General features: G+C 46.7%; 1 protein-coding gene across 6 annotated transcripts in view; it reads left to right on the plus strand.

Moving 5' to 3' along the window:
• TBC1D14 (TBC1 domain family member 14) overlaps positions 1 to 23,325 on the plus strand; it is an 830,696-nt gene that overhangs the window by 160,154 nt on the left and 647,217 nt on the right. For all 6 annotated transcript variants that reach the window (XM_078678508.1, XM_078678510.1, XM_078678509.1 and 3 more), the window contains one exon: positions 9,917 to 10,625. In XM_078678508.1, the coding sequence (XP_078534634.1) occupies positions 9,934 to 10,625 (692 nt within the window). In that variant the 5' untranslated portion in view covers positions 9,917 to 9,933. The remainder of the gene's footprint in view (positions 1 to 9,916; positions 10,626 to 23,325) is intronic.

Genomic DNA, 23,325 nt, shown 5'->3' on the forward strand with positions numbered 1-23,325 from the left:
AGGTTGTGTTCTTTTACAGAAAAATCAACAAGAAGGGAAGTTGATCTTTCGATGGGCAACCAATCCTTTGAGGCTTGTCCTATAAATTTCTTGCCATCTAGCTACCACATTGGCTATCGCAACAACTCCACCAAAACTCACTGAAACCATGAATTTCTTCCTTGATTTCAGCGTTTCAATTAATACGTCGAAAATTACGTAGTCTGATTTGTCTGCCACTACTTACAGCAATAAAAGCCCAGTTTGCTATGGTACAGAAGCCTTTTCAGGAAAGTTTGGGGGTTTTCTTAACTGCACACAATAAGGTTTTCTGTCTCTTGTTCCATCTTCCCCGGAATGCGTTGCCTTCTCAGATTTGACTTAAATTTAGCCTGAATTGCCAATATCTAACTCAAAAAGGCTCATTTCACAAATATGTCGTATTTAAGGTATTCTGGCGAAGCCACACTATGCGCACTGTTGTGGAAAGCTATCTAAACGGGCTCTCAGTCAAATTCACATAACGGGACACATGCCCTCAATGCTGCACTGAAAGACCAGAAGGCAAAAGAGCTATGGGATCTGTCATTGCCTCTCAACTCCTCTAAGAATTATTGATTCTTACGAACAGTCTCATCCACTGACCTCTTTAACAACATTACTTGGATCTTACTTTTTTTGTTTTTTTGTTTTTGTTTTAGTAGTCCTCATATTTGACAAAGGCTATGAGCAAGATCTTCCTGAAGGTCTGCGAGATCTGAGAGCCAGGTACCTTCTAAGATCTATGCTGAGGCCTTTTCCACACACAGTTGATAAAGAAACTGGTGGTATCCACCACCGATCTCGTCAACCCATTGAGCTGGTCTTAATCCTTGGACAACAAAACGAGAAGAAAAACAAACACAAAAAAAAAATGATGTCATGCATGCTCATAACTACTTAAATAAGCTACTTGATCCGCGATTTGATGTATGTCAAACACAGGAATACATCCCTAAATGGCAGCTGAATTTACAGAGCACCAAGTGTAGACTGTTATTTATACGAAGAAAGCTTGCCTCACACTTTGATTTGTCCCATTCTTCAAACAAATGCAAGATAATATTAAAAATAATTTTCAATCACAATGAAATTAGAACATGTCGGCATGCCTTACTTTTTTGTATGAAAGGAGAAACTCCACAAATAATAGCTGCCTTTATAAAATTCTTTCTCGAAGCAAATCTGTTATTGTCAGCAAATGGCCTGATGATCGCCACGTAGTTTGTTAGTCTAACTTGATTTGATATATCTGCATTTTAGATGTACCTTGTGAATTGAATGGCACAATGTTATTTCTAACAACTTTTTTATCAGTATTGCTTACATCTGGCGGCGGGCTAAGGTAGTTTTAGGGGATTTTGCACGAACATGCTTGCACTTTAACCTGATGAGTCTTAACTCAAAACTCTCATATACTTTAGGTGATTTTGCTCGAACACGTCCTCACTTTGACCTGGAAAAGAGGTAGAACAAGCATTTACAATGCAATGGTCTCGGCATTATTAAAGGTAGAGCTATTGGCATTGCTCATGACATTTTCTTTCTTTTTTTTTAAACATAAATAAATGGTATTGTCATTTACAATGGCAATAGGTGAGCATTAGAGAGTATTCGCAGACACAGAGGAACACACCACACAGTGGATGCTTACATCAGTAAACCCACACTGTCCAACTCCATACTGCCCAGATGCTCTTAACCGCCCATGCGAGAGGCTCCAACCCATTTCCACATGCGTGGAGATTATGAAGACATAGTACTGTAAAAATAAGTCAAAGATAACTCACTGTGTTTCTTAACGCTTTCTTCAACTGATGGACTCGCACTTCCTGAGTTTATGATACTGTTATTAAGTTCCTATGTTACTGTCACCAGTAGTAGAACTGCCTAATAATATTTGATCTCTTCTGCTGCAAGACCTTGTTCATAAAAACCTTTCATGATGTGTCCTGATCTGGTGCGAGGCTTTATTCACACAACTTACAACAGTCAGTGTCCTGCCTGGCTGTAGAGACCTCTCCTTTTCTCCTGTGATATTGAGTTTTGCAATTACACCTGGCACTGGTCAGAGCTGCACCTGGAATGGGACCTTTGGGGCGAATTATTTGCTAGAGTACTTGCTTTTTTCTTACTATTATTTCAGAAACGTTGTGTAGTGACAGCGCATTCCAAAGCATTGATCCCACATTCTACTGAACAGCCAACGGTACGGTAATGACGAGAAAGGGAAAAGGATGCGGCCTAGAAGGTATGTGTAGAGAAAGAGAGGTGAGTTAGAGGCAGACAGGTAAAATAGTGAGGGATGTGTAGGGTGGTGCAAGGTAATAACAGCAGTGAGGTAGAGAGCAGGGCAAAATGTAACGTGGCATACACAGACATGGTAGAGAGAGTAGTGAGTGAGAGAGAGAGAGGGCTGATGAACAGAAAGAGGGGGAGGGGATACAGAGAGACAGAGGTGAAGCGGAGAGACCGAGATGAGGCAGAGAAAGAGTGGTAAGGTTGATACAGGTGTAAAGAGAGGGTGATCAGGTACATCATGCAGGCCCAGCGGGGCAGGGAGCCCCCACACCTCACAGGGCCCCCTCTAAACCTCAGAACTATGCATATCTGGGAGACAACAGAGATGCAGAGAGAGAGAGATTGTGGAGGTAGAGACAGGGAGAGGGAAATGCACTAAGAAAGGAGTAAGGTAGTAAAAGCGATGAAGTAGAGGGAAGAGCAGTAGAACGAGGATGGCGAAGCAGCGAGTGAGTGGAGAGAGGTGCAGCAAGAGGTTTGAGGAAGAGGTTAGGCAGAGAGGGTAGATTGAGGGGTAAAGATGTAGGCACATAAAGTGGCAGAAATGAAGTTGTGTGAGGTAAAACATACTGAGTTTCAAGAGGCATTTTGATAGTGAGTGATGAGGAGACATAAGTGAGCTAGAGAGAGTTGAGATGGGGTAGAGATGTAGAGAGAGGTAAAGTGTGAGGTAAAGCTAGAGGGGTGAGGCTGAATATGTGAGATGTAGTATATAGAGAGAGAGAGGGGCTAAGATTATTTTTAACGTATTTTTTTTTAACTACCTGCGAGCCTGAGGGTTTAGCTTGAGTAGGCTGGGCAAGTCCAGGTGCAAAGTTAACCAGCAAACGGCATTCCCAATCCCACGAGTGAGACACTAAAACATAATGTCCCATGTATAGGCTTACGGGCAGGTTGCAGGGTTAGTAGCAACATACCTGTAAGAAACAGGCAGGCTAAGGCAGGTGCGGCCAGCCAGAGCGTCATGGTCAACGCGAGCCAGCCGCCCTCCCTCTGTCGCCATGGGCTCGTCCTCTCACCGCAGGACCGACAGCAGCCCTCCATGAGCCGTCCCACTCATCGCGTCGCCCTGTGCAGTTCAGGGCGTGTTGCACTCCTGACGGGTATGCGGAGTCTCGCATGCCACGGGGTGCTGGGAGGCTGCGGGATACCCGGGGTGCTGCACGGCAGGAGGCAAGGATCAGGTGCCGCGCGGCAGTGTGCAGGAGTCATGTGCAGTTATTGAGGAGGCTATTGGTTTGGGCAAGGGATGTCGCGCGACAGTGCCATGGACACACAGACACAGCTCCCTCCGTACTTGCATGCTAACAGCCCAGGAGGGCAGCCGGGCGGGCAGCTCGGTAATACCCAGGCGGCTGCAGTCAAGCAGGTCCCCGGAGCAGGTGCAGTTCGGTGGGCAGGACGCTGAGGTGGCAAGTCCGAGCAGAACGAGGACCAGAGGGATCAGCATCCTGGAGGATCCGGCGTCGGGCTTCGCGCTGCGGGGCTCACAGCATGGCGGCGAGCATCGGGGGGGTACACAGATCCGTGGCAATGTCTAACGTGGAGCGGCAGAGAGCACGCCTGCGCCCCGATCTCAGACCTCTGGGGCACGGATCCTGCCAGCAGCAGACGCGTGATGAGGACAGCAGTGCTCTGTCTGTCACAGCTCTCGGTAGAGCCCACAACGGGCTACTGGCCAGCCGTGCTGCATGGCAGCTCCCGGGTGAGCAGTGCGTCTAGCTGCTGTCCAAACGCACACCCCTGCTGCACGGGCCGGAGTTTCAGCTGGTTCCCCGCTGCCTCACGGCTCCTGCCCCCTCCCGTCAATCCGGCTCACGAGCCTCTTTCTTGCCCAAGACAATGCTCGCTTCGCACCACAGCCTACAACGAGCCCTGCCAGGCGGGACCTGAATTACAACTAGGAGCGCAAGAGGCGAGAAAAGCGCGCGCCTCGCGCTCAAACAACAACAACAACAACAAAAATGGCTGCCGCAAACATCCGAAAATTTCGGATTCGGGGGCGTGTTTTTGGCGTTCTGAGTGACGGATGACGTCACAGTCGAAAGAACGCAAAAAAACACGCCCCCGAATCCAAAAGAGACGGGGCTTGAAAGGAGTGATGCCCCTCTCCTCCAATGTCTGGCCTCCGTTTAAGAAGCCAGCCAATGGAGGAGAGAGGCGAGTTCAAGCCCCCATACTCAAAATCATTAAATCTCCTCCCGGAGGCTGCGCAAGCGCAGCCTTCGGTCCTCGACCTAAAAAGGATGGGCGCAGCATCCCTTTAAAACAAATCGATAATTCTGCTGACTTAAGGTGACTTTGAACAACATGCCAGTGCTATAACTGGAAAACAAAGCAGAAATGGATGGGCTCAGCGTCACTCTAAACATCCCCAGAACTCCAAATGTATCTGCTATACTGTGTTATTGGCTCACGAGAATTGCTGCGGAGCACTAAACAAAGCAAAAGTAAGTTCGGTGATTCTAGTTTGCACCTGATGCTTACTGCATTCAGATATGAATTCTGTTATAATTTTTAATCTAAAGAAATGAGGAAAAGTTGGCGCTCATGCTGGCACACACGTTTATATACAATTTTTAGCCTCTGTATTTGAAATAGAAATGTGTTCAAAATTATACGTTTTAATGTTGAATTAAGTCTTTTCAGTACCCAGTGATTTTTAGCCTTTCATTGATAATATGGTTGTGATTAACTGAAATAAATTTACTTTGACTTTGGTGTGAATGCTGCACTTAGGAAGGTATATTCAGGATTACATTTGGCTTTTCGTACTGGAGTGTATGGAGCCTTCACAGCACAGTCAATGTTATCTGACACAATATTTCTCAATACCTGCTACTGGAAACGTATGCATCAGATTGAAAATTTCGACAAAATTAACGATTGAGCAGAAGTTCTCACAAGAAAGTGTGAGAAGACTAGATTCTAAAATATAAGCAAGCACGGACTCCATTACTTTTTGTAACTCGTGTGTCATGATGCCAATCTGCAGGATAAGGCTGTACTACTTAGACAGTGCAGTAAATGTGCAGTTGTAAAACTCCGAAAAACATAGCTTCTAGGAGAAATACATGAATCTTTACAAACATATTAGGTTTCTTTACACTTTAGGTTACAATGAGAACAATATTGTGATTCAGTCATGGAACATATTGCTACATTATAAAGAATACATGAGCATTGGTGTGTTCATAAAGTACTGGCTATAAAGCACTAAAATTAATTATTCCGTTTTGTTAGGGACTTGACCTGTTTTATGGATCCTTGTTTGTTTTTCGTTTTTTCGGTCGAGCCTAGAGCAACGCATGTGCTGCTTTCTCGACTTTTAGTAAGGGGGTTTTCAAAGTGCTACCCACAAGCTTTTCCTGGCGCATGCCCGCGCGCAGCCGCCATGTGGGTTTCTGTCAAGGCTCATTAAGCCTTGCATGCGCCTCTCCATGCTTCAATTCCCTCCCCCAGTACAGATCGCGTCACTCTGCTGGCCTCCTCTCGTTTCCTGACACTATTGGTCTGCTTTCTGATACTTAATATTCCTGCTTATGAAGCGATATATAAATACTACTGATTATAACATTTTTTCATTATTCTTCCTTTCTTTTTTTTTTTTATTCAAACCACGCTATAAATTGAAGCTGGTTGAACTGCAGCGTGAAAATAAAAAATCTGAGCTTAATCATGGCGTCTCTGCCTCCGCACTGTGTGGTTTTGAGCAAATTCTTTTTCACTAAGCCGCTTTTGTGTACCACATATGACTGCACCTTCAAAAGCGCTAGTTCAGAAAGTGAGCTATGGAAAAAAAAAACTCTCGGATTTTATTTAATAGTTCAGTATTAAATCGTAGAATAAATATCTAGCTCTAGGTTGTAGGAGAGTAGGGTCTGCTATCCTATAGTCACCCCATTTTTTGCTTTTTGCTTCTTGCTTCACTGGTTTTCGACTTAATGTGGCTGTGGGCCTGCTAATCAGACCCACAGCCCTGCTGTTCTCTCTCTAAATTCACACCATGTACTTTAGGTACATCACCAATTGGGATTTGGGTCACTCTTATGAGTCCCTGTACAGTGTACTATAGCTACCCAGGGCATAGGTGCACCCAAGGCCTACCAGGGGCTGCAGCATATCTTTTGCCACCCCTGGCTGGCCATCCAAACTGACACAACTGTCTGATCACTCAGCTGGGGCAAGGTCGTGTAATCACCCCTTGCTCAGATATAGTATTCCTATGTCTAACCTTAAATCTGGACACATATACACCTATAAGTCACTCCTAAGGCAGGCCTTAACAATCCTGAAGGCAGAGTGCTTGGTTTTATGTGAGATGGTGCTCTAGCATGAGCTGAGCCTGTCTGCAGCTTTCGGAACCATGTCCTTATAGCTGTTCCAGGATATTGCCATACCATATACTCTTTAACTGCATTATAATCCTCACGGTTATTGCTAACTTTGGTTTGGCTTTATCAAAACATGTCGTGTAAGGTGTCATACGCTTTGGAATACTACCCCCTTGCCAGTTCTGGCGACGGGGGTAGCATTCCACCCTTCTAGATGGAAAAGACATGTTACTTCCATTAATCCCGGTTAAAGTTAACCAGAGCCTCAGCATCACAAAATGGATGCTGCTGCCACAGACACAAGTCTGACCTCGTGCTGCTGGGAGTACTTCCAGCGAGGGAGGCTTGGACAATAGGTTTCCTGTCCCATGGAGGTGCTATTACTACCCCAGACAGGAGATAGTGGATTGGGGCAGGGAGGGCTGAATGAAATGAGACACTGCCTGGGGCACACAAGGTGTCCCATGCATAGTCCAGTTCAAACGGTGCTGGGGCACTCCAGCCCCAGCTCTGGCGCGAAACTGGACAAAGGGAAAGGGGTGTAACCACCCCCTTCCTGGGTCCCACCCATAGGAAGGACCTAGCAGGTAATCCAGCCCCTTGATTTGGAATAAAGGTAGAAGCTGTGTCCTTAGACTTTAGATCATCCTGACGGACACTGATACGAAACTCTGGACCCTTCGACATCCTACTCGGCGTAGAAGACTGAAGAATCTCCCTTGTGGTCAAGGAGTGACTACCCTGTGCAAGCAGGCACCGTCAAGCGCTCAACGGTTTGCTTTGTTGTTGCTCCCGCCGGTGCTTGAACACAGAGCCTGACAAGACCCGGACTTCCAGACTTCCTTCGACCCGATCCACAGCCACAGCAAAGCTGAGACCCGTGGAGGCAACGCGAGACGTGGGACCGGCCATCTTGGAAAGCCCGCGAATTGCTTTCCGTGCAACTTCTGAGGCACCCTCGATGTTGTGCATTGGGGATTGAGAAGCCCCAGCCCCAGCCCCGAGCACCAACTGCACCGAAGATCACCTCTCCACACTCACCGAGTGCTGCGTGGGGCCCTTTTGCATTTTCCTGCTCGATATTACTGTCCAGTCCCTCTTGAGTTTAGCCTAAGACTGCTTTCGTCCATGCTACCACTAGCATAGCTGGTCTATAAGGTTGACTTTACAACCATCACCATGAGGGTTGTTTGGACTGGTGCAAGGTGCTCACTAGAATAGTGAACATCATATACCAGGCCAACTTCTCACATAGGTAGACCGCAGGGCGACTGACTTTCATCTAAGGTCTAATTGCATTGTCATTCCGGCAAGGGCAGGAATGTTTCTCAGTTAATATTTATTAAAAAACTCACTTTTAATAAACACTTTTCTAGCACAGAGGTAATCTGTAATGCTCTGAAATGTGCCCACATGTTACAGAAATGCATTCTTTTAACTTTAAAGACATTTGATCATGTATTTGTTTTTTGTGTGATTTACATGCCGGAGTCTCAGGGCCGGAGCAGGCGCCCGCCTCAAGACTTAGCATTGCCTCGCCTCTCTGTGTTAATTTGTTGGGTCACCACCTCTCAGCATCCCTCCTCGCTGTGCCACAGCTCGCAAACCTTCACCCCCTTCCCTCGCTGGCTCTCTCTCTATTCCCCGCCTCCCCTTTGCTTTCTGCCTCCCCTCACTTCCCCTTCCATCATCTCCTCCACCGCCTCGCGCTCGCTCTTGCCCTCCCCTCCTGGCAGAGAGGTATTACCACCACCTGCAGGGCCCGCAGAGGATGCAGCTAATGAGGAGAGATTGTTGTCATTGAGCAGTAATTACTTCATTGAGCTCGGCGCCTGCATTGGGGAAACAGGGTGGTGCTGCCCACTAGGGGTCCCTGGCATCCGTGACGTCTGCAAGTCGCTATTGTGGCATCGTTGGGTGTCTCTGCTGTTAACAACCTTAACGGCCCCTGCTGTGAGCCCCCCCCCCCCATCCGCACGTGGTCGCTGGCTATCACGACACACTGCTGCTTCACAGCTCTGACGCTAAATATAACAACAAAGTCTGATAACTGATCTTTGAAAAGCACTCCAGAGCTTTACATGAAAAGTATAAAGAGAAAGGGGAGCTTAAGACCATGCAGTGGGATGAAGCAGGAGGGCAGCTACCACATCAGTCAAGGGGTTTAAAGCGCGTTACTCACCCGTGAGGGTCTCAAGGCGCTGGGTTTAATGGATTTAATTTATCACCTCTACCTAGACCGTCCTCTCTCCCTCTTGCAACATTGCTTATGCTACTGTATACAGGTGCATCTCAGTGATGCTTCCAGGCGCTATTTAGGTGTTATCTGTGGTTGCTGGAGATGTTGTGGGGTGTATATGGGGATACACCATTTATCATTTTCTCTCCCCATCTGTTAAAATGATGGCCCACACTGGTTACTGGCGGGGTCATTCAGAGTCCCTTCCCAGCGAGTTCTCTTCTTCTGCCAGAGGTTTGGAAATGAGTTCAAACCTCTTTCTCCTGACCATATTTCCTTCTATACCGATCTTCCTTTGACCCGGACAATGCAGAATTTACTAGTAACAATAAATCTACGGTTGAGTAGCAAATTATGCATGCACATTAACTTTATGGCGGTCCAAAACCACAAATTGCACATCACCTGTACCAAATGCCTGTTATAACGTACAAATTTAAAAATAGATTACCCGTTTCCAAAATATGCTGATTCTTAGAGTTTGTGACAAAGATACTGGCCCAGTTTATTGTACATTCTACAGGTAAAGAGAGCGCTAATTACAAGCTTTGTGATGTTCTCAAAACGTAGGCATACATGAGCGAATGTGTCTACCTTTTCAAGATTTTCTTTTGGTGTAATTCAGGTCTGAAATGATTATATTGTTTTTCCAATATTTATTGAAAAATCTGAAAGGTTAGATTTCAAAAGGTCCTCTACAGCAAAAATGAATAACAATTTGTATCTCCGAGCCTAGTTAGAACCTTTCATTTACACTTCACCAGTGCAATCACTGAAATCTGAGCTAGATCCGATACTGAACGTATTTTTTCACACTGTATATGTATTTGCAAAGTGAAAAGATCATGATTGAAGGGGTGTGAAATGTTTGCACTTAATTGTTACTTATAAACAACTTTGGTCGCTTATGGCATTTGAAATTCTTTATCACTTTTATGAATTTATAAATTAGTGTTTTATTAAATGTGAAAAGTTATACTTTACAAATACACAGTAAAACGTTCTTATTTGTATTTTTTTCTAGTTACAACATCGTCAAGTATGAATGAAATAAATGCATCTAACAATGTTAAAAGATCAAACTTGAAGGCGATTCAGGCATCCAGTGTGGACAGCAACATTCGTTCTTTGGAGAATCTGAAATCAAAGTGTCCAAGATCGCTGTCCTTGCCAGACTACCAACCCAACTATGATCAAACCAGCCTCAAGTCTGCAGATTCTGGCATTCCAACTCTTGAAATAGGCAATCCAGAGCCTGTGCAATGCAGTATTTTACCCAACAGGACCAACAGCCCCGAGATTGGCATGGTTGAGGAAAAAACATTCCAGAGTGAAAGCACACTCCCGTCATCTGTTCCAACACTTCCTGTAAGCACAGAGTATGACAATGGTGTGCGGAAATCTTCAACTTTTCCACGAACTGGATATGACACTGTCAAATTGTACAGTCCATCCTCTAGAGTCCAGACCAGAAGTGATGATATTTCAGTCTGTAGTGTCTCCAGCCTTAGTACAGAACTATCAACAACATTGTCAATTAGCAATGAGGATATTGTGGATTTCATGGTTACAAGTAATTCCAGTGCAATCGTGACTCTTGAGAGCGATGAAGCACAATTTTCTGATGTTACATTGAATTCCACTATTGAGAGCAACGATCTGAGTTCCTGTCAGGAAAATTACCTGGATAGCAGAATGAAAATCTTGGGGCCGTTCTCTAGCTTCTTTGCCAGGTAATATGATTTTAATTAAATAGCGGCGTACTACTAATGCATGTACATCATTTACTGGCTACTTCAAGCCCTCTGGTATGCCTGTTTCTATAGTCCAATGTCCTGTGCAAACACAGTTATTTCTCATTTTACAGTGGATAGGCAGAAAATCATTTAGGGCTTCCTATAGTATAATAAATGGTATCTTTACTTCTTTTCAGTTCAACGCCAAACAATCACAATAGATGTTAGAATGATAATGTTTCATGTACCATTTCAGCCACCAAAACAATGGCAAAAGACACAATTGATGGACGGGACCCACGTCTGGGCATACCCGGCGCACTTAGGGCGGGAAAGCAAAAGACTCACAATTGATGGACGGAATTCAGAACAAATCAAAACATTCACCCCCATACAAGAGATCTGAGTTAAATCCATCATTCTTTTGCTCACCATGCCACCCCAGTTTAGACCTGGCCATATGCAAATCAGTCTTGAACTTGTGCCTCCTGGGAGCAGTCCAGTCCAAACTGCTAAATGACATTGACGGCAGATGTATATTTTGATGATGTTACATAGATGATGTCAGCTGATGCATATACGTGGTTTCCTGTATTCCAGAGTGCCTCAATCCTGTATTTTTTACTGGGGAAAGAAACCTCAAGGTCATAACTGCAGGTGTTTGCCCTTGGTAAACAAGACTGCAATCGCGAGATTACATGCAGCAATCAAAGCAGTAGCACGGAGCCCACATGGTATTGCCAATTACACACTGAACTGTAGGAGATCAACTTGAGATCCCTTGATAATATCGAGACCCTGGTGTTACAGATACTCCTAGTATTGGTAACATCAGGTGGTGTGTTAACATCACTAATGTTAGGACCATTTGTAATAACTGCTTCCTATGCCGACATAAACTTGTTGAAGGCATTGGCCATGTGGCAGCGATAAGGATGCAAAATTGGTAATGGTGGAGATTTAAACATGAAAGGAGTGGTACAAAGAGCTTTAGATGGAAAGAGCGATAAGGTGAGCTGGTAAGACTAAGGAAGGAGTAAAGAAAAAGATAAAAATAGATCGATAATGTGAAAGCAAGTAGTATGGCTTCTCGTCATGGATAGAATAGGAGAAAAAAAGGTTAAGAAGGGGGCGAGATACAAAATGTGCACCTGGAATGTAAGAGGCATGAGCTCAATCCATAAAAGGCATAGGGTGCTAGCGCAACTCAATAGGAGGCGTGTTGCTGTGGCATACTTGCAGGAAACACATTTGAATAGGGATGAAGGTGCGAAACTGCTAAAGAAATGGAAGGAGCAACTGTTTGCTACTACTTACTCAGTGTTCTCCCGGGGGGCGGCGATATGGATCAGGAACTCGGTCCCTTTTAAAATGATGGAAGAGAGGCTAGACCCTGAGGGCAGGTATGTGCTTATCAGAGGATTGTTGGATGATTCCCCTGTTGTGCTTGGCTGCGTGTATGCCCCAAATACGGGACAGTTGGGTTTTTTAACCACGCTTAACAGAGTGCTAGCTGACTGGTCGGAAAATGTGTGGATTATTGGAGGGGACTTCAATGCAGTCCTAGACATATCACTAGATAGATCGCACCCACCACTGCAGGCTACTGACAGCAGGAGACAGGCAGAAGCACTCTCTCAATGGGCAGCGGGTTGGGGGCTGGCGGATATTTGGAGATGCACGCATTTGTCGGATAGAGAGTATACCTTTTTCTCCCCTCCCCATAGTCTGCACACGAGAATAGATCACATGTTTTGTAACACAACACTGATGGGGGAGGTGGTAGCCTCGGAACACATGGGCAAGACCTTTTCAGACCACAATCTGGTGGAAGTCATGATGAGATGGGGCAAGATACCCACACCGATACCGACATGGCGTATGTCCCCGGAACTGCTTGAAGACACTGTTTTTAAGACAACCATTGCGGAAGCAATCACACAACATTTCCACATTAATGATGGCACAGCTAGCACGCGTCAAATTGAATGGGATGCCTTTAAGGTGTCCATAAGGGGGGAAGCAATGAACACACGCTCGGGCATGAGGCGTATGGTCATGGAGCAGCTTAGCGAGGTGGAGGGCCGTCTGGCCATGTTGGAGAGGGAGGCTGCAGGTACGAATTTGCCTTTTACGCCTTTGCAGGAGGCACACATTCAACACGCTGAGCTGTTGGAAGAACTGCGTGTCCTGGATTACAAGGAATATACATGTAAACAACATACCCACGCTGACAAATCAGGGCCTCTACTGGCCCGATTGCTGCGAGATGCCCCTGCCCCTACTCCAATATTGGAGGTTATGGACCAAACTGGGAAGCTGGCTGTGACACAGTTCGATATAAACGCCGCCTTTCGTGACTATTATGAGTCACTGTACGGTCCACATCGACGTATGTCGGACGAGGCATTTGAGGAGTTCATGACGGGACTTGAGCTACCGCGCCTAGAAAGGACCCAGAGTGAGGACTTGGCGCGACCCATTACGGTTGCGGAGATAAGACAGGCAATACGAGCACTCCCGAGGAACAAGACCCCAGGAACTGATGGCCTACCGGCGGAGTTTTATGGGGCGTATATAGATTTGTTGGCCCCGCGATTACACGTGGTGTTCAACGAAGCGAGGAAAACCAAAGGGTTACCGCAGTCCTCACTGCAGGCTCCGATTGTTTCATTGCCTAAGCCGGGTAGGGACTGTTTACAATTAGCTAATTACAGGCCGTTGTCCTTGTTGAACACCGACCACAAGGTGCTGAGCAAGGTGTTAGCGACGAGGCTGGCACAATATATTCCGGGCCTAATCCACCCGGACCAATGTGGTTTCGTGCCTGGTAGAAGCACGGCGATGAATCTGAGGAGGCTTAGCCAACTCATGTTACACGAGCGTTCACCTATGGCAACAGAGGGCTGTATTTCGTTGGATTTGCGGCAGGCATTCGACTCACTCCGGTGGGATTATATGTTTGCAGAGCTGGCACGGTTCGGGATCCCGGCTGACTTTATTAATTGGATCCGATTACTGTACACCCGCCCCACTGCTAGGGTTCGCACGAACAGATGCATATCGCCACAATTGGACATAGCGAGGGGCACGAGGCAAGGTTGCCCACTATCCCCCCTATTGTTTATACTAGCACTGGAACCACTGCTGTGCAAACTTCGGCTTCAAGCGCAGCACAGAGGCATCAGGAGGGGAGGCGTAACTCATGTGGTATCGGCATACGCTGACGATATCATCCTCTATTTAAGGGCTCTGCACGGGAGTCTGACTCCCATTCCTGAGCTATTCGAGGACTTCAGTGTGCTCTCAGGCCTCACGATCAGCGAATCTAAGTCATATGGGTACTGCTTTAATGCCCTCGAGACAAGTGCCCCCTTGCCCTTCCCGCCCCATAGTTTTGAAATGGCGGAAACAACCCTCCGCTACCTGGGGATACAGATTTATAGAAGAGTGGCAGACATGCTTGATGGTAACCTGGGTCGAGCTGTAGCAGCACTGAGGTCGCAGGTACAATTCTGGACCACACTACCGTTATCGGTGGCGGGCACGGTGGCCATCTCTAAGATGGTAGTGCTCCCGAGACTTCTTTACTACTTTACGAACTTGCCCTTTATGGTGCCAGCTGCTGTATTTAGAACTTTGAATACTATGCTAACGGAGCTGGTCTGGGGACGGGGTAGACGCCGCATAAGTCTGGCAAAACTACAGCTACCTACAGCGGCTGGCGGGATGGGAGTTCCGGACTTATTGGCATATAACTATGCATGCCAATTGCAGTGGCTGGCTTATTGGCTAGCGGGACGCAACCTGCATGAAATAGGCATGTCCGAAGCGGATAGGGACAGGGGTGCCATACACACTCTTTTGCTGCCTAACGCTGCGCTCCCCGGGCGATCTCCTCCCTTGCTCAAGATGGCCATCACCTGCTGGAGGAGGGCTGCACGATACACGTCCCCCGCCTCCTCCTACACTCCCACGATACCATTGCTGGGGATCCCGCTGGGGACGAGAATATTGTCTACACGGGCGCTCACCACGTGGACCGATGCCGGGGTATCACAGGTGGGCGATCTATTCAATGATGGGCATCTGATGTCCTTTGGAGACTTCTGCACAGCACACCACACACCTGGGGGGATGTTCTTATTACATGGAGGGGTGCGCGGCTACATCACACGGAATTGGGCACCGGAAGGTAACGAACCAAATATAAACCCACTACACACGATGCTATACCTGATGGGTTCAGGGAGCAATTTAACAAAATGGATTACGAGTGGCATACGTGCCGGGAGGGCGATGTCGTTGCAGCCATTACGAGAAGTGTGGGAGAGGGATGCAGGCCGAGTGTTTCGAGTTAAAGAGTGGGAACGTGTCCTTAAAGTCCCCAAGAAAGTTTCGCGGAACCCAAAATTTAAATTCATCCAACTCATGATTCTACACCGCGCATACCTCACACCTCACCGATTACATGTAATGTTCCCCACCACACCAGATTCTTGCCCCCGGTGTGGCATGGAGGATGCGAGGATAATACACATGCTATGGGAATGCCCGAAATTAGGATATTTTTGGGCAACGATACACACCGCCTTACACAAAGTGTCCCCCAACAGACAGTACGACACTATAACCTCTAGCTTACTGGGACTGAGACCCACAGAACGTAAAAAAAGTGTGGCCACGCGGTTTACTGACCTCGCACTGCTAATGGCCAAGCGCACTATTACCATGAGGTGGAAATCGAGCAGGCCACCTGACCCAGAAGTGTGGAGGGCGGAAGTAGTGAGGTGGGGTAAGGCGGAAAGTATGGCACTGCAGACCGAAGAGCGTAAAGGCTTGAGAAGGATTCCTATATCACTCGAATGGAACGCTATAATGTTATCCTTTGAAATGTTAGATGGGGGTGCTACCTCTGTGAGGTCGTCTATGGGTGACTGAACTGAGTTGAATGCTTTAGGAACACCGCTTGCTTAGACTCCCTCATACATCCGAATGGCAAGGGAAAGCAGCTCATGCACAGGCACAGGTGCACTGTATAGGAAGACACTCAGATAGGGCTGAAATGTATTGTATAGGGACCTAGAGGGCTCTGCGACAAAGGATTGGATTAACAAAGAGTACACTGCAGATTGTACCGCCATGTAAATACAACATGCTATGCCTAAATAGAAGTGCCTGGGGAGGGATGTTGGGTGGGGGGAGTTGGGCGGGAAGTGTTGGGGTCGTGGAAGAGTATGAAAATAAGAAAAGGTAATATGAGCAAGTACAGTATTATCGGAGTATATCGCTGGAACATATGACAAAAAACAAAGAACAAAATTGAATGTACTGTAATACTTGTGCAATTTTATCCTGCAAATAAACAGCTTAAAAAAAAAAGGGGGCGAGAATAAGAAGAAAGTGTGACGGGGACGAAGAGACCTGAAGGTTACAAGGACGTTTTAGTTCATAGAACCATAACAAATTCAGCAGTTATAGTTCTCAAGAAACTAACTCGTACCCTAAGGTAACTATAACTCACGCCCTCAACATGCACTGCTAATTACCCCTCGTATTGCATCAGTCATGACATCTTCTATGACATCTCACTTATATCACTTTATAAAATTATTGAAGAGAAAACTGTACATGGCAGAGGCACAAATTATAGTTACCTTAGGGCATGAGTCGGGCGGTTTCTTAATAGGGGTGGGTGGGCTGCGCCCCTACCCCTTTTACCTTAATTTTTTTGTAATTAAATAAGTGGCTCCTACCTACTGCAGAAACCATCATCCTGCATATTTTCTCACCCTCTCTGTGAGCGAGGGTCAGGCAGCTTCAGACAGGCACATGCTCTTACTGCGCATGTGCGTTGTCGCAGGTTTTTCAGGGCTAGGGTGGCTTCAGCCCTAGTTTGAATCGTCGGTCAGAATGTAATGCCACTCCTGCTGCCTCACGTATTCCACCCTCGGTGACTGACTGCATCTTGGGTGCTTCAGGCTGCAGCCTGTGAATCAAAAATTAGCTAACTTGCGCGCCAAGAATTTTCAATTATATTAAGGACACGGAGGCGAGGGTTATGCTATCTCTTTCTGTACTGTCAAAATCACAGCAGCCAATAAACACAGTTTAATATACAAAAACTACATTGTCCATGATGCTTAGCCTTAGCCACGCCTCCTTAGCCCTCATAAGAGCCCTGGTAACAGTCCCAGCTTCCTCTTTCTTTGCTCGAACGTGCAGAAAAAGTCCAACAACCAAACAGTCTTAATATTCTCCAACATGGAAATAACTGGAATTCAGATCCAACTTAAATCTTCAACGGAAGAATATTCATTCTTTTTGCTTGTCAGCGCCTAGAAAAAATAAATATGAACAACCCGTTACTTCTGTCTAATATCAGCATAAGCTACATCACAATGGGCGGGTAAGCATGATCAAACATTGAACATATGGGATAATCCTCGCCTCCGTGTCCTGAAAATTCTTGGCGCGAAAGCTAGCTAATTTTTGATTCTATTACAGGACCGGAGGCTTCGGATTATGCTAGTTTAACGCTTTATCAAAGAGAACAGATGTATTGTCTCCCACCGGCTTATAATAAAATTGCTTGAATGTCGACTCAGACGGCCAGTCTGCACAATGCATAATATCTTGAATGTTAGCTCCTAACAAATATGACTTGGATGCCATGGCACCACGTACCGAATGTGCCCCAAACAATTGAACATCAGTACCAGCCTCTTTCATGATAAACTTAAGCCACCTGGCAATGGTGGCCGCTGACACAGGTTTGAATGGTTTTTGCACAGCAATCAAAAGTTGGGTTTCACCAGTCGGTCTCAGAGAACGAGTACATTCCTCGTAAGTCTTCAAGCATTGGACACACATAGTTTGGTATTATTGGGGAAAAGCATTATATTCAACATGCCTAGATAGAGTTTTTGTACGACCAGTAATAGTAAAAGCAACTCCTTCCGGAGTAAATACTCTACCTGTAATCTCCAGTGCGTGAACATCTGACAAACGTCTGCAAGCCGACAAACATAACAGCATAGCTAACTTTGCAAACAACTATTTTCTTGATAGCAGGCCGTTAGAAGGCCAAGATTCGAAGAGTTTGATCACTAAGGAAACATCCCACAACCCAGAATACTTGGGCTTAGGAGGATGTGCCACTTGTATGCCCTTAAGCAGCTTGCATACCAAAGGGTGCATACCCACCAGTTTCCCGTCAATGTGGATGTGCCCCGTGGAAATGGCCGATCGGAAATTATTCACTGATCTATAGGCCAGACCGCCTGCCACCTTTTCCGACAAAAAATTTACAACATGGGAAAGTCCTGCCCCCATGGGATCCAAGTCCCGTTCCACGCACCAACCCATCCAGCTTATAATAAAATTGCTTGAATGTCGACTCAGACGACCAGTCTGCACAATGCATAATATTTTGAATGTTAGCTCCTAACAAATATGACTTGGATGCCATGGCACCACGTACCGAATGTGCCCCAGGCTGATGAATATCGCTTCCTTGTGGATGGGGCCCAAGCCTGTTTGATGAAATCAGAAGCTGTTCCCGAAACTCCAGGCAAGTCCCTCTGTTGCCTGAAAGCCTCCATGCCATCAGCGACCGGCGCTGTGACAGAATCAACTGGTGTTGTTCCCCGAGAGGTCCCAGGAGAAGAGACTCCGACCAAGGGAGCATTCTGGGAAGGTCGCAGCACATCCCCAACAGAACCGGGAACCAAGGCTGCGACCTCCACAGAGGCGCCACTAATACAACCTCTGCTCTCTGCTTGAGAATGTGAGAAGTCACTCGTGGAATGAGAAGGAAAGGTGGGAATGCGTAGTTCACTGCTCCCGACCACTCCTGCAGAAAAGCGTCCGTCGCTGCAGCCGCTGGATCCGGCCTCCAACTGAAAAATCTGGCGAGTTGCTGGTTCAGCCTGGACGCATACAAATCGATCTGGAACGGACCTCACAGGTCCCGCAACCATTGGAACATTCTGGGAAGAAGCTGCTAATCGCTGTAATCCCTGAGATGTCTCGAATTCCAGTCCGCTACGACATTGGACTGTCCCGGAATGTACTCCGCTATCACCGTGATCTGACGATTGAGGCAATAGTGCCAGAAGTCCTTGGCTATCTCCACTAACATGGATGATCTCGCCCCCCCCAATTTGTTTATGTACTGTACCGCAGACACGTTGTCCATTCGAAGGAGAATGCAACATGAGGTCTGCTGGGGGGGACAGGGTCCGAATCACGAACAACCCTGCGAGAAGCTCTAGACAATTTATGTGTAAATCGAGCTCCTGAGGCGACCACCTGCCTCCTGTGGAAACATCGCCAAAGCGCGCTCCCCAGCCCGAACGGCTGGCGTCGGACTCTATAACCACCTCGGGTTTAAAGCCGAAAATGGCTCTGCCGTTCCATGCCTCAACATGGAATAACCACCAACGCATCTTGTCTCTTACCTCCTGCGACAGAGGAACTAGATCCGTGTAGGCCAGACCTCTCTCAAGATGTTGTATCTTGAGCCTCTGAAGCGCCCTGTAATGAAGGGGCCCCGGGAAAATTGCCTGTATGAACGACGCCAACAACCCCACTACTCTGGTGAATGTTCTGAGTGAGACCATCTGTTTGCCGAGAAGAGATACAATCTCCTTCAGGTCCTTCAACTTGGACTTTGGAAGGCTCAATTGAGCCGACAGGGAATTGATCACAAAACCCAGAAAATCCGTCGACTGTGACGGTGTCAGAACCGACTTGGTCTGATTGATCACAAATCCTAGGTTCTGAAGCAATGAAATGGTCATCTGCAGATGTTGGGCTACCAGCTCCTGACTGTGAGCCATGATCAGGATGTAGTCCAGATAAATTATCAAACGCACTCCCCGTTCCCGGAGATGTGCGACCACCGGCTTCAAAACCTTGGTGAAGCACCAAGGAGCCAAGGAAAGCCCGAAAGGAAGGGCCAAGTACTCGAACCACCGACCGTTCCAGTGAAACTGAAGAAAACGGCGGTGAGGGGGATAAATGGGAATGGACAGGTAAGCATCCTTGAGATCTAACCTGACCATCCAATCGCCTTGTTGCAGTAAATCTGCCAACAGATGGATCCCCTCTATCTTGAAATGGTTGTAAACCAGGAAGTAGTTGAATTCCCTCAAATTCAAAACCAGTCTGTGAGTTCCACCTTTCTTCTGAACAAGGAAGATATTGCTGCAGAATCCGTGTGGACTGTAATCGCACACCGCTATGGCGTGTTTTTGAAGCAATTCCTCTATTTCGTGGTCTATAAAAACTCTCTCTTGTTGGGAAAAATGGAGATCCCTCGGTGGTATATTCTGCCTGGGCGTTTCGTAAAACTCTAAGTGAAACCCCTGAACTGTCTGCAAACCCCACGCGTCCTGAGTAAGAAGACGCCAGTTGTGAAGAAAAAACTGAATGCGACCCCCCAATGGTAAAAGACAACAGTCTAGAGTGCTCACCTCATGAGTTCTGGGCGTGGAAACCAGCCCTGTTGCCACCTCCTTGGAACCTTCCTTTGGAAAATTTGCGTCTGGTGGGATGAAAGGTGCCTCCTCTCGTAGAGTCCCAGTCTCCTCTACCACGTCCATATCCACCTCTGGGGGGATCCTGATTGGCGAAGCGGCCTGGCGAGCGTCCCCTGCCTCGCCCGGCCCTGTTAAAAAGGTCCTGCTTGAATACGCGCTTGATCCCTGATTGCGCTTTACCAAGGGAGGTGAAGGTGCCCACGTACTTGGAGACATCTTTCACAAAGCGCTAGCCCTAGTGTTCGTGAACCCATGTCGTTTAGTGAAACTTTCAAGCTGCTTGGTGATTGGTTTCAGAGCAGCTGCCAATGCTTGATGCACAGTCGCAGGCACTGCGCTTTCAATTGCCTTGTTTACTGAGGATTGGACAGAAGCGTCCAGAGCCTCCACAATCTTATCCTCAACAACAGCCCCAGGCTGTTCCTCAGAATATCCATCCTCATCATAATACACCCACTCCTCCATAACCTATACTACAGTGGGGCAAGATAATATTAACAATGCTCACAGGAGGAAGGCAACTGGAGGAGTAATGGGGGGGGGGGTCAGCCCAACTGCACACAATTTGTCAGAATAATGAAACCAGTACCAGACCACCTCAGCAAAGCTGTAATCAAATTCTTGCAGCCCCAGGAGGGTCTAGGAGCCAAGAAACAAATATAAGGAGTGTGTGCGCACTCCAGAATAGGCAAAAATGATTGTGGCAACCAGTCAGGTGTCTTTCTCCACCAGCTCGTAGCAAAACGCGGTGAAAAAGTATTAAACCGGACAAAACCAGCGTGTGCAGCCCAACGTGCGCCCAAATCCCACCAAAAAATAGCCCTATGGGCGCGCGTCACGCTGCAAGCGCTGGCCGGGTGGTTTGCGGCTCCAGAAGTGCTTACGGGCGATTGGGGAGAGCCCACGCGCCACCTACTGAACGGCGGACCCGCTGACAGCAAGGAGAACGACCGCACTGCAGCCCGGTACCCAACGCGCTGAAGCACGACCTGGAGGACACAAGAACACGGAGCGGAGCTCCGAAAGTGAGCGCAGGAGCGCTCGATAAGATGCCGCGCCCAGCGGCCCCCACACCAGATGAAAGGCAGCAACAGCGCGTGAAGCACTCGCAATAAACAGTGAGTAAGCACAAAACAATTGGGTAATAACAAAAAACGGAGAATCGGGCAACAACAGCACAGCAAAGCAGTGTCAAATATAAGAGCAAGGCGCAAGAATCACACTACAAATAGGAACATGCCAAAGCAAGTCAATATAAGCAATACGAGTCGAGCACTTTTCTCGTGCTGTGAGCAGCAAAGAAAGAGGAAGCTGGGACTGTTACCAGGGCTCTTATGAGGGCTAAGGAGGCGTGGCTAAGGCTAAGCATCATGGACATTGTAGTATTTGTATATTAAACTGTGTGTTTATTGGCTGCTGTGATTTTAACAGTAAAGAAAGAGATAGCATAATCCGAAGCCTCCGGTCCTGTAATAGAATCCCAAGAGTGTGTGTCAATCAGCGAGGGTTCACCTTTCCCAGCTCGTCACATCATTAGGTGGATCAGCAAGCCTCGCTGATCCCACCCTTCTGTGACGAGTTGGGAAAGTGCGGCAGCTGTAGACGCAGAAGTTAGTGACGGTACTGGAAACAATGCGGAGCAAACGATGTTTGCTGAATGATACGTTAGAGCGAGCCGAGTAACGCTACTGCATGTTCAGCTCGGGTCCGTGCAGCAAATTTGTCTTCAGTCCTCTGTGACACGTGAGCAGTCTCCAAAAACGGAGGTTTTTAGTCATCCTGGGTGTCGGGTTGTGTTCATTTCGCCTGTAGCTAGAGGTGGCTTGGGAGGAGGGGCTCGAATCTTGTTGAGAACAGAGTTGGAAGTGGGAAAATTCTTCTGAATTGCCTAGAGTTATTTATGTTTTTCAGACAGCAACACAACGTGGAATACAGAATTGCTTCTTTATCACGATCTAATTTTTCATGTGCGTGTTTTGAAAAGTGCATTGCTTGTTAGTACGTGATCTTTGCTTCCCACGGTTACGAATTAGGCAAGGCGAGCAGTATTCTATATTTACTGCGTGTCCCGAACCATTCACATTCTAACTCAACACGCACTTGCTGACTTGATTTGTTTAAGTTTTCGGCTTGAAAGCTGTAAATTTCAGGCAGATCTGAAGGACCTTTAGTTTTATGGAATCTGCCACCAGTAGCAGTTACCTAGACACAGATTTTTAGGCCTGGATTCGTGATATAAAAGTCTGTTAAATACTGCCTTTTTTTTAGTCCTCACAAAAATGTATTTCCAAACGTTGGGCATTATCTTCCTAAATATTTTATTTAAGAGACATTGTTACCCACATTTCTATGTTTTAATACTGTAAGTAATTCAAGGTAAATATTGTTTGCTTTATTAAACCTGACTTCTTTGGTGACCAGAACATTATACAGATTGTAACAGTACTTTAATCTAAGAGTGGTGAGAGTGCACATGATGTCTTTCTACTGTAGAAATACAACTATAAGACAACCTAATGTCCCCAAGAGTGTTGTGTTTGACTACTGACGGAGTTTAACACAGTAATGCTGAGGTGGATGGATGAGGGGGCTTTTGTTGGGTGAGGGTTGTCTTTGTGCACTTTTATGGATCATCCTGAACTGGATGCCTCTCTCTCACACTTAATCATAGAGATGCAGCGTGCACGTTTAATTTTCACAGAACCATGCACACTGTATCAGTTGCATCTACATTTAATTCCATACTCTTACGGATGTTTACCTGATGGACTAGCCTGGAATAGCAGGTGGCGGACAGAGGCAACAAGCAAAGTGTTTCATCTCAGAGCAGTGGGATTGTTTTCATTCCCACATTTAGCCAAAGAATTGGCAGCTCAGTATCTGCTGCCATTGACCTGCAGCTGACATGTCCTTGAGGATGAATTAATTACATCTTTTAGGCTCAGATTAGGCAGAATTATGGGTGTTATAACATAAAGCAGAACATTGTTACCATTAGCTCAAGTAGAACAGCGCAAGAAACAGTTTATTTGCATGAATTACGATTCTGTTGCCAATCATTTCAGGCATAGCCATTTTGGCTTACGTTTTAAATAAAACAATTTTAACATTAAAATGCAAACTGTGTCTGATATGTACAGCTTGCACATTAA

The sequence above is a fragment of the Lissotriton helveticus genome, chromosome 2_2 (genome assembly GCF_964261635.1).
Source record: "Lissotriton helveticus chromosome 2_2, aLisHel1.1, whole genome shotgun sequence".
Taxonomy (NCBI): Eukaryota; Metazoa; Chordata; class Amphibia; order Caudata; family Salamandridae; genus Lissotriton; species Lissotriton helveticus.